The 15,729-nt window shown below is 38.6% G+C and overlaps 1 protein-coding gene across 3 annotated transcripts in view; it reads right to left on the bottom strand.

Annotated features, from left to right (window-relative positions):
• Positions 1 to 4,245: 4,245 nt before the first annotated feature.
• Positions 4,246 to 15,729, bottom strand: part of LOC122988585 (arf-GAP with coiled-coil, ANK repeat and PH domain-containing protein 2-like) — a 54,670-nt gene continuing 43,186 nt past the window's right edge. For all 3 annotated transcript variants that reach the window (XM_044360999.1, XM_044361000.1, XM_044361001.1), the window contains 8 exons: positions 15,528 to 15,622; positions 14,936 to 15,138; positions 13,231 to 13,323; positions 12,207 to 12,439; positions 11,673 to 11,782; positions 11,447 to 11,557; positions 10,780 to 10,841; positions 4,246 to 6,411 (listed from right to left, as the gene is read on the bottom strand). In XM_044360999.1, the coding sequence (XP_044216934.1) occupies positions 6,308 to 6,411; positions 10,780 to 10,841; positions 11,447 to 11,557; positions 11,673 to 11,782; positions 12,207 to 12,439; positions 13,231 to 13,323; positions 14,936 to 15,138; positions 15,528 to 15,622 (1,011 nt within the window). In that variant the 3' untranslated portion in view covers positions 4,246 to 6,307. The remainder of the gene's footprint in view (positions 6,412 to 10,779; positions 10,842 to 11,446; positions 11,558 to 11,672; positions 11,783 to 12,206; positions 12,440 to 13,230; positions 13,324 to 14,935; positions 15,139 to 15,527; positions 15,623 to 15,729) is intronic.

Below are 15,729 nucleotides of genomic sequence, written 5' to 3'. Positions count from 1 at the left end.
ATTGTTCCTTGCTCTGTAGTTTGTCAATTTCTGTGTATTTCCCTTTGCGTGCAATAAAAACGTATTTGTATGATAACCAAAATAGAGTGTTTGAAAATGACAAAACCACATTTGGATGCTGATTTGTGAGTTGTGTTGTAAATATATATTCAAAGTCTGGCTCTGACACTCGCTCACTGTAATGTACAAATGCATTTATTTAAAAATATTGATACTTCAACGCTACAACTCCATACTTCAAAAAATGGAGTCTAGTCTGTGGAGGACACGTTTGAGTCCAGCAGGAAGATCGGTTGTGTCCTGATCATGTGATCTGTTAACAGCACACACACTCTTTTGTTTATCTTTAGTGACTTATGACCTTTTCTGCTGACAGCTGGTTTTATCTGCACCTGTTGAAAAATGATGCTCCCCCATTTAAATCAAACAGACATAAATTACGTCATTGTTTAGCCTCATCTTTAAAACAGATTTTATATCAAAAATATTTGTAATATAATAAATATGATTCACTCCTCATCATTTCTTATTTGGTCAAACAGCAGCAGTCAGAATGAGTCTCCTCCATCAAGTCTGGAAAAGTCTGCAAGTTATTTGGGTACTGAGACATTTTTGAATCAAGGACAACATTAAATACGTGAAAATGTCTGCCAGTAAGTTGTGATTTAATTTGCTCACAATGCAGTTTAAAACATTAATTATCCTGAAACTAGTAAAAAATATGTTGAAGCAAAGCAAATCACAAGATGAAAATGTAGACCAGGATTTGCACTGGAAGCCAGTGAAGTGATCTCATCCCACTGGTGTTTTTTATTTGTTTTAAGAAAATAAGACTTCAGTCACCACTGGACTCTGTGACTAAATATTAACACCAATATGTTCTGTAGTTTGGTCCCTGGCAGTCTGAGCGGCATTAATGGGGCTTGGCCCTCTCAGCGTTTGTTCACATGGTGTTTTTATGGAGGGAAACGTCTCCAGCGGCGACCCTTCATTTCTCCACAGGCGAGCTGACCGCAGACTTCCTGGAAAAGGCCCGGTGGCTGATTCACAGAGCAGGACCATGAGCTGGGCACAGCGGCATCAGATGACCTTTAAACCAAGATCATTTAAAACTGGCATTTATAGACGGATAAAGTATCTCTTAAAGGCTCAGCTGTAAAAACGAACGGTGCTGAAATCTCAGTGAAGCTGCACGTGGCTGAAGATCAGATCAGATGTGTTATCACCTACTGGGGTGGAGACAGTGAGGCACGGAGGGGGGGATGGGGGTCGACTATAAGTATTTAATTTTGCTTTATTAGTCTTGTAGATGTTTGAAGTAATTTAGCTTTTTATATTTATTTGTATTTTCTTTTACTTATAATTGTCATTTCTGTATGCCATGTGTCTGAACATATGTTCATACTGCTCCCCCTGCACAAGGTCTGAAAACTATATACATTTATATAGTAGTAGAGTATTTATATATAAGTGGGGCCCAAAAGTCTACTGCTACCAGTTACATTTTATTTTAAGATACAAATTAAGGTTGCAACTGTTAATTGATTAATCAGTTATTTTCATCATCAATTAATTTGCTGATTATTTTTTTGATTAATTGTTCTATCAATCAAATATCTGAAAATGTTAAAAAAAAAAAAAAAAAAGCCAATCACAATTTCCCAATGATCCCAAGGTGATGTTTTCAAATTCCTGTTTTGTCTGAGCAACAATCAAACACACACGTTGTGTCAAACACACTCTTACAAATCCTCTGCAAATTTTTAATCGCATGTCAGAATAGTCGCTGATAAATTTGGACTTTTTGACGATTGTAAAACGACCAAAAAAAAACCCTGCACAATGTTGATCACTTGTGTTCACTTCAGTTCTCCCTTTTTGCCCTTTTACAGTCACAGCGTATGATCCAACGCACCTGCCCACAAGGTTTCCTGGAATCCAAGAATTTTGTGTGTCACCGACTTTATTGATTTTAATTTACACTGCCTAACTGAGACGTGGTTAACTGTACAAATATTTGGCTTCCTTTCTTACCAGAAAATGTTTTATTATACATTGATGACAGAAATGACTATCAGTTAAAATATCTTGATTTTTTTCAACTCAAATATTTATATCAGCCTCAAAAATCCAGCATTGTTCAGGCTGTATTTCATACAGTATGATATGACTAACAGCTGGAAATGAGTGGAATTAAGGTTTTTCTTGTGTGCAAACTGCTGAGCCTTCAACTAATTTCTTCAAGTTAAATGCAAGTTTCCAAACAGGAATAAAGTGTCATAAAGTGCAATGAAGTTTATTTTGTCACCCTGCTTTACCTTCATCTTTACATCACACTTCAAACACACACACACACTCTCTCCTCGGTATTTCAGGAATTGTACTGTACGTGACCAGTAGTATTGCTGTGAATTATGATGTTGCTATCCTTGTTGAAAAAGCAATGTGTTTTGAAGAACATTAATTTGCGGCAGACTAAACACACACATTGGCCTACCGTACACACACACACACAGACGACTATAACTCATGTGAAGTGGTGGGCACTACTGGCCTGCGTGCCTCTTATTTAAAACAGCAGCAGAAATAAACACACTATAATTATTTGAGGTGGAATTGGACTGGGCAATATATCAAGTGATGTGTATCAAGATTGGCATGACTTCACTGGTGTGCATTCAAGAACTAAGACGGCATGAATGAAGCCTCTTCATATTTAAAAAAAAAAAAAAAAAAAAGGTTTTCTATCTCAGACTTTGGTTAAACACAAAGTCTCAGCTGAGTTTAACGGAGCTTTGTAAGTTTAGTTTATTTCTGGGGATAAGACAGGTGGAATGTTTAAAAATGATGAACTACTATAAACACTCAGAACAAAGACGTTCATCTTTGTAGGAAAAAACACATCAGTATAGAGGTGAAGTTTATCAGGTGAAAACTAGCAAAACCAATAAATAAAAAAATCCTAAGACACTCGGGGACTTAACATAAAGTTGCCGTTTATGATGCCACCTCCATTTTCAGTCCGTATAGTTCCAAAAATATCAAACTGACATCAGCCCTCCCTCTGCTGGACAGACTAGACTGCTGCCCTACAGTGCTGGTTATTCAGAAAAAAGCCTGCAGGAGCAACACTGTCATCTTTTCCTCACTGGCAAAACAAAAAAAGAAAAGGTTGATTTTCTGAGCAGTGGCGCAGGAGCTCCTGTACACTAAAACACAGGTCAGGAAAGAAGAAGCAATAAAGCTGTGACCCCAAATATTCAAAGAAAACCTTTTACACTGGAGACTGTTAATATCTATTCTGAATCAGAGCATGTATATAAATATGTAAACATGTGTGTGACGCCTTCACTGAGGGAGATTTGCATGTTTTGTTTCCCTGCAAATTGAAAAATTGTTCAGTATTTTGTCAATTTCTGTACTTTCACTTATGAGAACATCAACTTATTTTAATGACACTTTCCCAACTAACATCCAGAGTTGTTTTTTGTTTTTCAACAAGACCACATCTAAAAAAATTAGGATACTGATTTGTGCAGTCTGACACTGATGTCCTCATTCAGTGGGATGTATGAAGGTGAGGGCACATTTAGCTGAAATTATACAGTATGAGTAACAAATACTGAGAAGTGGGAGTGTCAAGCACCGAAAAAAACACTGCTGTGTAATTTTCTCTTTTCATTAGATTGTAACCTAGAAAATGATCTGATCAAAATCTCAACAGGCCAGTTCAGAAACATTGTTCATACACAAATGTACAAAGCTAATTTGATTTATGATTGTATTAGTATGAAAAACTTTGTGTGTATTAACTTACTTTCATTTTCTTTATTCCTTCTTTCATATTATCTTAATACCTTCATATTATGTAAGAGTTAAGTACAAGCAGACATGATGTTTTCCTGGGTCTCAGTCTGAGCCGATGACTTTGGGAATTTAATAAATATTTGAAAACAAATTAGTAGATTTTTTTTTTTTTTTTTTAAATCCCAGCGACAAAGTGCTCAAAATAGGAAAAAAAATCCTTGGAGAGCAGTAAGAGAGGTTTTCTTTTTCACCTGAACAAATAGTGAGTTAAGGAAGATGCGAGTTGTGCCTGTCTGTGGGATATTTTAAGTGTTCCCTCTCTGTTGTTACTGCAGCGCTGACAAACACACTCCTGTAATGACTAATGATGCCAAACGAGGCAAAGTGATTAAAATTAAACATTGAAACAAAAGAAACCAAAAAACGAACATTCAGAAATGAATCCTCAGTCAATATGTATTGAAGTTCTTACATATTACAGGTATAATATACAGTACATGTATATTGGTATACAGAAAGGCATTATAAAATGGGCTAAAATTACTGAAGGATACAAAGAACAGCATATACAAAAGCTTATTTAATGATTCAAGTACCACTAACTTCATACTTCAGTTCTCAAAAGAATTCAAAAGCATCTGTACAAAATGTACAAGAATTGTATCCCATGTTGCGTTGGCCAACGGTTTCCTCTGCGCTTGATATCATATCATCACATCATGCTATATACTGTGAATGAGAAGTGAAGATATTGCAGTTTCCAGGAACACAAAGAAAATCACAGATACTACATTACAGTACAGAACTTCTAGCATGAAAATTTGAAGAATCTATTTCAAAGACTTGAAGATTTCAGTGAAGTCGCCTGATAAGTGTCATGCAGTTGATTCTCTAACAACTCTACATGTAAAACCTTGCCAAAAACATATGTATAGTTTTTCTGTAAGGCTTCATTTTACAGGTCCATAATTAATTACTTTCTCTGTACTATTTTTTTAGTAAATTTGCCAAAAAGGACTATGACATGTGGTAATAATTATAGGGAAATAGGGACACTGTTCAGTTGGTAGACTTCTAATTAAGTGCCTACGTAACCTACAGTAGAGTCTTTTCCTCAGTGCACAGCAGGTCAGCTGAATATACAAAAATGTCTACAGACAAGGACACAATTTAACATGAATGGAGAATAAAGTTTCCAATATCAAATTAATGAAAAAAAAGGTTTTACTTGGTTTTAAATGGAGCCATTCTGTCAAGGAAAATCCTCGATTCCCTGTAATTAATAACAAATGACTAAAAAAAATGAGACAGCTCTATGCAGGAAACTATTAGAAGGTTACTGACCAGTATTTCTAAAATCAATGGGAATAAAATTGCTGCCTACACTCTTTAAGGTCCATACTGTTGCACAGTTCAACTCCCCTTCTTGACTTTTTCATCTCATATTAACATGAGACTGATGCTATTTTTAATTCTACAAAATCACCAGCGACGACGGGCCGACGGCCTCGCTCACATGTACGGCAGGTACTGACGTGACAACATGGAAAATTAAAATCATTCAGTGAAACATGGTCAAAAAAAAACAACTAGCATTTAAAAAAAAAGGAAAAAAAAAAAATCAAAAAAACAATTTATCTATTTAACATTAAAGACGCATTAACAACATGTTTACTTCCAAAATCACTGTACATGGTTTAACACGTCTTACCATCAAAACCAGTAAACATCAGTGGTGATTTAAGACAAAGGGATTTGTGCAAATAAGAAAAAGCATATTGCCATTTATACACTGCTGAGAGTTCACTAAAGCAAAACTTTGATACAAAAAAAAAGCTCCTGTAGCATTTGCCTACGCTCATAAAGAGGATCCTATTGAAAAGAGGCAGCTTTAAAATGGAACAATCTGCCATGCACTTACCTCTCTTTACAACTCTGATGCAGCGCACTTTCTTACATATGTTTTTTAAAAAAGAAATTGTTTTTTTTTTTTGTTTTTTTTTTACTTTCTTCTGTCAGGAAGTGTGACATAAAAGATTAAACTTGGTCAAAATAACTGACAGCCTCCACGGCAGCTCTACATTCAGACCCAGTTTCATTTTCATTTGATCTTTGCGAATCCTTTTAAAGGCTCTAACACTGTACCATTCACTTGTTCTAACCGATCCTACTGAGAAGCACAGTTTTTAAAAAAATGTCTAAAAAGTGAGGTTTTCCGTTCACAGAAGTTCCCCTTCACTCGAGTGAAGTGCCTGTATTTTCAACCGGGGCTGTAATCACAGCTGCGAGTCAGTTTAATACAATTTGACAAACGGGACATGTTAGATATGGTGACAGCTGTCCAGCTGTGGCGGCACTGACCGGCTTTAATGCAGATTTCTGAATGTTTTTTTGGAAGTGGAAGTCTTTCCAGGTTGGACGCAGACATCTTTTTGTCTGTCTCTCTCAGGCTGAGTAGACAGAGTGTCTCTGTGTGCTAGTGGACGGTGTTTCTGCTGTGTCAGGGACGCTGCGGGTCGTACTGCTGGTAGCGGTTCAGCTTGTCCGGGTCGTTGGAGGCCATGTGGGTGAAGTCCTGGAAAATGTCCTGGTAGGTTTCATCTCCTGCAAAAGCAACGAGGACACGAGACATCAACAACGGCACAGAATTTTTAAAAAAGCCAGACAGAGCAGTGGTTCCCTTAGATCCTCTGGCGGGTTTTTACTTACGATTCCAAAATCTAAATTTATTACAAAGGGGGACCGGGGCGTCTCGGTCAAGACCCCGAAATTATGGAAAAGTCTGCCAGAGGATCTGAGGCTCACAGATTCAACACACACTTCTGAAAACATACTTTTATAGATGTGTTTTTATGTGATGTCATCTTTCACCGTCTTTTATCGTGTATTACTAATGGTTTTATTCTCTCCACTGATCCCCTTTTCTTTTCCATGACCTCATTCTGTGGGCATCAATGTGTTTTAATAAAGCTGTAATTTAAAAGATAAATTGATTATAATTATGTGCTTTTTTACTGTGTGTGTGTTTCTTTATAAATGTGTGGATGATGTTAAGCATGTAATGGTTTTAGTGCTATAAAAATGAAGATATTATTATTTTTTACACAAAATTATTTTTTCTGACTTTCCTCTAACTTCTGTTTTTTTTTTAATGAATTACTGGATACTTTTAACTTTTCAAAAATCCTGCAAAAATCCTTTACATCAAACAATCTGAGAAGAAAACAAAGTCAGTCTTTTGTTTAACTGTTCAAACAGGGTTCAAAAGGTTGAGAAAGAAGATAAAGCTGCATGATTGAACACATCCTAACAACTGTAACTATGTGTTTCACAACAGTGAGAAAAATATCTTCAAAGTCTATCTCCTGCTATGGCACAAGAGAATAACAACGTATCATTTAACAGGGTCTGAACTTTTGTCACAAACAGGGTCATTTCCTTGTAGATTGTAGGGATTCAGTGTTTTTGGTTGCTCTCCACCCAGAGTCTAAGCCCGTCTCCCTGTCCGCCACCCCGCCCCACTACAAACAACTCAATGATGTTACAGCTGCCATCACGACGCTGACCGAAATAATGTAGAACTCATTTACATCCTCATCAGTCAGGTGTACGGCAGGGTAACATATCAACAGTGTTTTGAAAGTGAAGGGCTCATGCACAGTGAAAGAACAAGCACAGATCATCAGAACAAGAAAAGGAAAAAAGAAAAAAAGTCAGCCATACCTGTCAGACTGTCGGCGTGGCTCGAAATATGAAACAGAACAACGTAGAGGCAGAAAAGATGGGAAAGAACAGAAGAAGCAAAAGGCAAATGTTTGAGAGCTTTTCATTAGCGACTGGAGACCGACTCGGAAAGAAAAGACAAGCCCACAGAGATCAGGTTTTTTTTTTTTAAACAACTGTATTGTGTTTAAAGTGCAGGATTTTTTTATGTACAAAAATACAGTTGTGTTGGCCTCGACACCCCCAAAGAAAAAAAGAGAACAGAAGAAAGGCACAAACTCTGGGGAGGAGAGTGAGAAAAGCAAAGCAAAATACAGAACAGAGAGAGTGAATTTACAGGGAGGAGGATGAGAGCAGTAAGAAGAAGAGTGTGTTATAGAAGAGAGAGAGCCTCGTCTTACACCAGACCGGCAGTTCTCAACCTTTTGGAGTTGCATTGTAAAGCCTTTTTTTTAGGTTTTTACTCAATTTTTAGAAGCAAATATTAATCAAAATAAAGATATCTTGGAAAAAAAAGTTAAAATCATTATTATTCTATGTTAAAAAATATATAGATTTCCCCAAACAATTAAATCATTCTTTGAATGCCCACAAAAACACAGAGCAACCTGCAGACTGAGAACCACCGCTCCGCACTTCATCAGGTACAAACACTCGAGTCGAGGGGACTGTCATTTTAAGTGGGGTGAAGGAGGATTGATGAGGTTGGTTCTCCCTCACGTTTGTTACCCCTGAAAATCCCTCATCAGTCCCATCATTCATCAGCTGATTGAAGCGCTGATGAAGAGGCCCTCTGGACGGGCGAGATGATGCCGGCAACGAGGCGAAGAATCCTCTCGCAAAGCAAAAACGACATGAGGCTCGAACATTGACTGGAAGCACATGTTTCAAACTCTACTCTGCTCTTCTACCAATGACAAGCCTGCATCTGTTCCTCTCACCGTCGTTACTGCTGCGTCTGCTGTTGACCTTTAAGGCAACGACAGTCAGCAATAACTTCTGTATCGTTACCCTTTAAACAACCGTTGCACACACTAAATAAGATAAAGAAAAACAAAAGGGCTTCTTTTCATTCTTCTTATAGGTCCAAAACATTCCTGCCCGATTTTTAAAAAAAGTAACTTTTTTTTAAAAAAAAAAAAGCAGCATTCAGGCTAATAACAGTCCAACTACCCACAGCAGCACATCTAGCCCTCCATTCTTTTAGGACAAATTAACATTTCTGAGTGCTCAGGACATAAAGTCCTTTTACCCTACAATCTTATAACTCAGTAGAAACCCAACAGCATCTACTCTGAACAACACAAGAACTCCATTTGCCTGTAAAAACAATCACAACCATGAACAATTGCTACTCTAACTGTTGAACGTGCCCCCCCAGCAAAGTCACCTGTTCAAAAACATCACATATCATTTTGCTATGACGTGACATGAATCAGCAGAAAGGACCATTTTACCAAAGTGCTTTTGTGCCCTCCAAATATTTGCGGCTGCATGAAGCAGAGACGTGGGATGAAACTGGGGTACGTTTCTATTATTCGTTCACTATCAACAAAACTCAACCGAGCTTCACATTCTTCTCTAACCACATTCTTCGTGAATATCTAGTTGTTTTTTTTTTCTTTGTCGAGTTCACATATGATTAAGATAAATATACGCTAGGACTAACAGGTGATAAAAAGCTATACATGGTTACATGTGGATATTTTTCTAGACTATTGCACTTGTTGCTTGACAATGCTCCATCCTCAGATGGGTTTGTCTATATTTGAGTAAAAATCCACAAACATTCGAGACGATCAATGCGACGGCACCAAAAGGCCTTCCATCTTACAATTCTGGATTTCCCGCGATAACGGGCGATGTCAATGAGCAAGCACACTTAACTGTACCGACTATGAACCAAGACACAATACTGTCATAACAGGAAGTAAATATAACACAATCAAAAAAAGAAAAGAAAAGCAAGGGTGTGAACACAGAGCTGCCCGTGGCACTCACCCCTGTGTCAAACAACATAAACAGTCCCAGTGTCAAAACTCAACTCTGCTGTCAAATCCAGACTATAAAGAAAAGCACATCATTTACAACATGTACAGTATGTATACTTCTTACACTGTTCCTAGAATTTTCTTTAAAAAAAACAAAACTGTTCTAAAAATTTTTTTTTTTTCTGACCAGGCATGTCGACGTCACAACAGCAAGATGCATCATGTTTGGACAACAAACAGTTCAAAGAAGTAAACAGGCCTTGAAAATGGTTAAGACTTCAAATGAGAACCATACAATCACGGGAAAAGGTACAGTAGTTGCATAAACATTAATAGGAATGTGCATAAATGACTTCAGACAGGTCTATTTAAAATGAATCTTGGTGCTTTATAGAAGCACGCTTCACTACTCTAGACTGGTCAGATGATACAAAATGTCATTCAAAAGTCACAATTATTGCCAGATAATTATAACCGCCTTCATACTGAGGTCACTGAATATTTATGGCAGTTACTGGATAGCTATTTTTTTTTGCAGATACACTGTGAATGACAGCAGAGACATGATTCCTATGATTCCTCCAAGACTGATTCAAAACTATTAAGTATTTTAGCCCCAAAACAATGTTTTCATTAGCTGCTATAAATGACCGAACACCTCTAAAACAGAAGGAGTCAGCAAATCATTTGAACGTAAAGGGAGGAAGTAACGACTATCTAGTGAAAAGTACTGATGGTAATTTTGTGCTATCAATACATTTGCAGGATTAACAGTCACTTAATTGAAAAAGATGATGTTCCACTTTGGAACAAAACTCTTCAGTAAATGTCCAGACTCGATGGCTTTAACCCTGTCACATTAATACAGTCTAGCACCTGACGCTAAACCGCACCGAGGTGCAGCTTCCCCCGGCCGCCTGCCGGTATCTGAGAGGTTAAAACGGAAGTTGCACACAAAGATACAGGAGCACAGCTGACAAGAGTTGGGTTCAGTTCACTCTAAATCAACCAGTACAGGCAACTGAGACTGAATCGTTTGGGTGATGAAGTAATACTCTTGTTAAATCTGTGGTTTAAAGTCAACTGAACCCAACTCTTAAAACTCGAGCTTCACATTTCTCCTGATGAGCTTGGTTTTCTTTTGCTCCCGTGTTTCAACCAGTGGACAGTTATTAAGTTTCGTCCAGCTGCAGGCTAATAAACTCCTGCATGCATTTCCTGTACTGCATCTCGGTGGGGCTGTTGGTGTTATATTGACCTGACTGGCTGTAGGGCCCCTCCGCCTCTCGCATCTCTTCGTTCATCTTGGCCAGTCGCAACCTGGACAGCAAATAGAGAGTAAAGGAAGTCACGGATTAGCAGAGACGCAGAAAGGTTCTTATCCATGATTAAACTTTGATTTGAGCTGTGTTTTTTCCTTCTCATAACTCAGTTTTCAGACACAAAAGGTTTATTGCTAATTGTTAAACATACTCGGTTCTGATTCTCCAATGAAAGCTTATATATCTAAATAACAGGCTGTTGTTATTAGTATAATCAGTCTTCTGCTTCCTTTTTGGTCCCTTATGTGATAATGTGGTGACACCTTGTGGTAAAAAGTTGTTACTCCTTGCTGGATGCTTGTGATTGGTTATTGTTAGAAAATAATCATCTACAGGGTGATGAGACTTTTTTCATCCAGTCAGGGTTTATTTACAGACAATGACCAGCTCACTGTTAGTCATCTCTTCTCTAAAGGCTGAAAATATTACTATTCATACTACTTGAGCAATGTATCAAAACCCCAATGGCCCCTTTTAGATGATATCTGAGCTGGCTGGCTTTGTTAAACAGTTCTGATGTTTACTGTGTGGAAGCTCAACCTTCCATAAATAAAGGTAAACAAAGTCAGATAATAATAATATTATTGGAAGAATAACACTCACAATGTGACAATATCTGCATTGGCCGCCTCCACCGCTATGGTCAGAGGTGTTTTCTCGTCAATGTCTGCAGCATTTTGATTTGCTCCTCGTTTCAAAAATAAACACACTTGCCTAAAACAGAGATAGAAGATAAGAGTTAGACATCTTTAAAATGACAAATCAATATCCTCTGAGGAAATGTTGTTGGTGTAGTAATGATAGTAGCGAGATGTGGAACCAGACGAACCCTGTGTGTCCCAGCATGGTGGCGTGATGCAGGGGTCCTCGACCCTGAGCGTCCTGCTGGTTTACATTAGCTGCGTTTTGTAGCAGAAACTCACAGGTGACCAGCGAACCCTGAAATTAATTATTAACACACTACATTACTTTCAGGGGACAAAACATATACACAGTGTTTTTTTTGTTTTTACTGTTAACACAAGCAATGTACAAGATTTGCATGAGTCTTCATGTTATCAGTCACTGAAATTTTAGGAATTATGTGCTTGGTAATCCTGAGAAGTTATTGTGTGAACTCAAATCATCTGACAATTATTCGCTCAAACATCATCCCACTTTGTCTGAATGAACTTTGTGTTTACATACATGCAGATCTAGTATAAACCATCACTGATGTGGCTTCATCACATACATATGCAACACTTAGTATCAAATATTTTGACAAATTTGAAAAACTAAATGTTATTATTAAATTAACAAAAGTGTTCTAAGTCCCTCATCTTTCAAATGATCCTGGACAGTAAACGGTAACCACGCTCACCCCCTGCACCGCCATGATAAGCGGCGTCCTCTTGTCGTCCTCTGTGTTGACCCAGTTGACCTCGGCTCCGTGGGCCAGTGCCTCAGCCATGTCCGGCAGGCTGCGGGCACATGAGGCCCAGTAAAGCTGCAGACCCGGGCTGTACTCCTTGGGCTCATAGAAAACCATCTCCTTACAGGGTGACGGAGGAGGCAGTGTGGCAGGCATGGGCATGGGCGGAGTCTCGGCAGCATCTGAAAAATGGGAGGAAAGAGATGTTTGTTGAGTGGTTGGAAACAGTTTTCCCTTGACAGTCTAGCAGAACACCTGTGTGTGTGTGTTATGTTTTCCCAACATTCATGTTTATCTATAACTACATTTATTCAATCAGCTAGAAAAAATTTGTGAACTAGGTTTTGTAAATAGATGACGGATAGACAGACAGATAGATATATAGATATAGATAGACAATATCAGCTTTCACCTTTGATTTTCAGGTGTTTTGCACAGGTTTCAAACTTTTCCTGAATTGGGAAAATTGCTGGAGAAACAAAGTGCAAAACTATGAAAATTCCTGTCCTATAAACAAGATTTTTCCTTCTTGTCTCCAAAATTGTGCTACATTACAGAAATTACTGTTTAGTAAAGTTCTGTGTGTTGTCTCAATTTTTTTCTAAGAGCATTTTTGTGTTTTACATCAACTGGGGTCGTGTCTTAGCTCATCTGCAGTTGTCTCCAAGTCACAGCTGCATGCTTGTATGATGACACTGAAGCAATGGCAAAGGAGAAGGCATCACTTATTGTGATTATGTGTGTTGAATGTTTGAGGTTAAGACAGAGCGTAATAAGCGCTTGTGGCTCTTCTCATTGCCATTTATTCTCTCTCTTGTGTCATTCTTGTTCACCAGCACCACTTTATTATTATGATGTTGTTGTTTTTCTTCACTTCTTATTTGGCTAAAATGGGGGTTGCTTTTGATTTAGATAGGCAGCGGTGTCTTTGTGATGACAGATAGGTGTGTGTGTGTGTGTGTTTGTGTCTTACCTGCATCTGTCAGGCTGTTATTGGAGGGGGTGGTGGCCAGCATCTCCCTGCTCCCATCAGCGCTGTTCTGGATGCCGCTGTCTGCACTTTTTACTGTAAATCAAAGAGTCTGGATCACTACTTTTGGAACAACACACAGATGTCGCCCACTGAGTGTATAAAATAAAAGGAACACCTTCCAGCTGATTGCTTTTATTTATTTTCACTACATAGCGCCAAAACAGAATTGTGCAAATGCTCGCACTGCTTTTAATTCATATTTCCACTTCATGACTGTAGCTTTTGAAAGCTGCTAATATTTTTTCCAGTCTGATTAGCTTAAACAGCAGGTGATCCAAATATTTTGTACTCTATGTACAGTCCCCAGCTGACATCAACAGAAAAGAGAACTGGATGACAGATCCCCAATATCACCTTATGCTTCAGGTCCCTAAACAGCAAAAATATGATGAAACACACACAAATGCAAAATACCAGACGCTGACCACAACCGCGTGTGAGAAACAGTTCCCACCCCCGGGAAAAACAAAGCATGGTACGCTCTCTGCTATGCTCTTAACATGAAGGGATGGTCCATGAGGAAGGTTCTGGATGAGGGAGGAACAGAGGAGTGGGTGAAGGCCTGTTAGTCCAAAGCCCCAAAGCAGGAAACACAGATGGACAGAAGGGATGGAGAAGCAAGCGAAACACTAAGCGTTTAGTACTTACTGCTCCTGAGCTTGGAGGAGGTGTCAAAGTAGGAGAAGAGCGAGTCAAGCTCGTCAGGACAGAAGAGAGAGTCGCGGCGGGCCTCCAAGCCACTGGCAACAGCTACGCAAGGGGGATGATGGGGAGTTTGGAAATTGGAGGGCAGAGGGTGTAAATTAATTGGCATGGGTGGGGTTGGAGGTTTGTAACGTAGGTGGTGAGAGCAGGGATTAGTCCGGAAGCACAGAACAGCCAGGGGGGAGGGAAAGAAAGAAGGAGTGTGAGAAAGAACAGAGAGGTTGAGAAAGAGGAAAGCAGAGTGAAAGCATAGATAGTTAGACTACCAGCTTGGTTGACACTGGAAGAGACAGACTACGAGAAGCAATGGGAGGCAAAGAGGGCTTAGACATATGCTGTTCACAGTGAACATACAGTATGCCAAAGGTCGGACTCTTCTTCATTACAATGCAAAAACCACATAGAGCGTACAAGTTTAGTAAAGGGGGCTGCAAACATTTGCTTTACCCTCTTGATGCAGCGTTATTTTGTCTCTTCAGATGCACTCCAGGTAATGTTTTTGTGTATAACAGAAATATCAACTGAAATCCTATTGTATCTCTTTAATAACCAGAGGGATTTTCAGAAAATTTTAAATTTATAAGAAGAAATTGAAGAGGAATAAGTATGAAGAGATCATAATTTATGAGTTAAAATTATGATCTCAAAAATTGTCAAAGTGTCAAAAATTGATTTAAAATGCCCAAACCATCACCTGACTGATTTGTATTTTAGCATTTTATCATTTCAGTTGCTGAAATGTACTTCCATGACTTTTCCCTGTTTTCAACAACAGATTTTCAAACATTACTGGTATTACTGGTAAATATTTATGCCCCATAGTCAGCACCTTGTTATAGACTTCATCTGTCATCCATTAGGCTCAGAGACCGGGGAGAGATTACAGAAAAACACAAAGTTTTGAGTGGAAGGTGTGTTTTACGTTTGTTGTTCTACTGACCTGACTGACCAGAGACGTTTGAACCGGGTCGAAGTTTGGGGGTGGGTGGAGGCGCTCTTGGGGGAAGATGCTCAGAGCTGCTGCTCAGCCTCTTCTCCTGCTTGCTGAGAGAAACAACTTTGGTGCGAAGCTCCTCGTCAGACGGCCGGCGTACAAATCGGCGATCCACGTACTTAGCTTTGATGTAGGCCTCTACCTCGTGTCTGGTACGAAGGAGAAGCACAGGATTGTGTTTGTGAATGTGAAGAGAAATTATGACAATCTTTCCAGAGTACAGCTAGTTTATCTTCTACAGACTGAGTGCCTCCATGAGGCCAAACTCAACCTGTGTATATTAAAGACAAGACCTCTATTCTTATATATTCTTTTATATAAATATATTCTTATTTTGTTCCAGATTATCACATTTATTTCAGCCCTTCCCAAAGTCCAGAACACAAAACAAAAAATATAGAAAACTAAGAAATAAATTCAGTGAGAAATTAATTAACTGAGGAAATAAGTGTATATTTATTTTGGTGGAGAATTTACAGATAAATCTTGGTCTTAGAAAATATATAAATAAAGAAAAATATATCTACTAGTTCTGTACCTCGGGTCTCCTGGCTGTGGTTTTCTGGCTCCTAGCTCCTCTCGTCGAGCCTCATAGATCTGGTTGATTACTTTGTTCCCCAGTTCGCACATCAACTGTGAAAGGTGCACAGTAACTTGTGTTAAAAAGGATGGATAACCAGTCACTGGAATATATCTCAGCTACAGTTACACTTACTAAATGGATCTTACTGTGTTTGTCA

Source organism: Thunnus albacares, chromosome 9 (assembly GCF_914725855.1).
Source record: "Thunnus albacares chromosome 9, fThuAlb1.1, whole genome shotgun sequence".
Taxonomy (NCBI): domain Eukaryota; kingdom Metazoa; phylum Chordata; class Actinopteri; order Scombriformes; family Scombridae; genus Thunnus; species Thunnus albacares.
The sequence above is the reverse complement of the archived record's forward strand: the minus strand, read 5'-3'. Positions and strand labels throughout refer to the sequence as shown.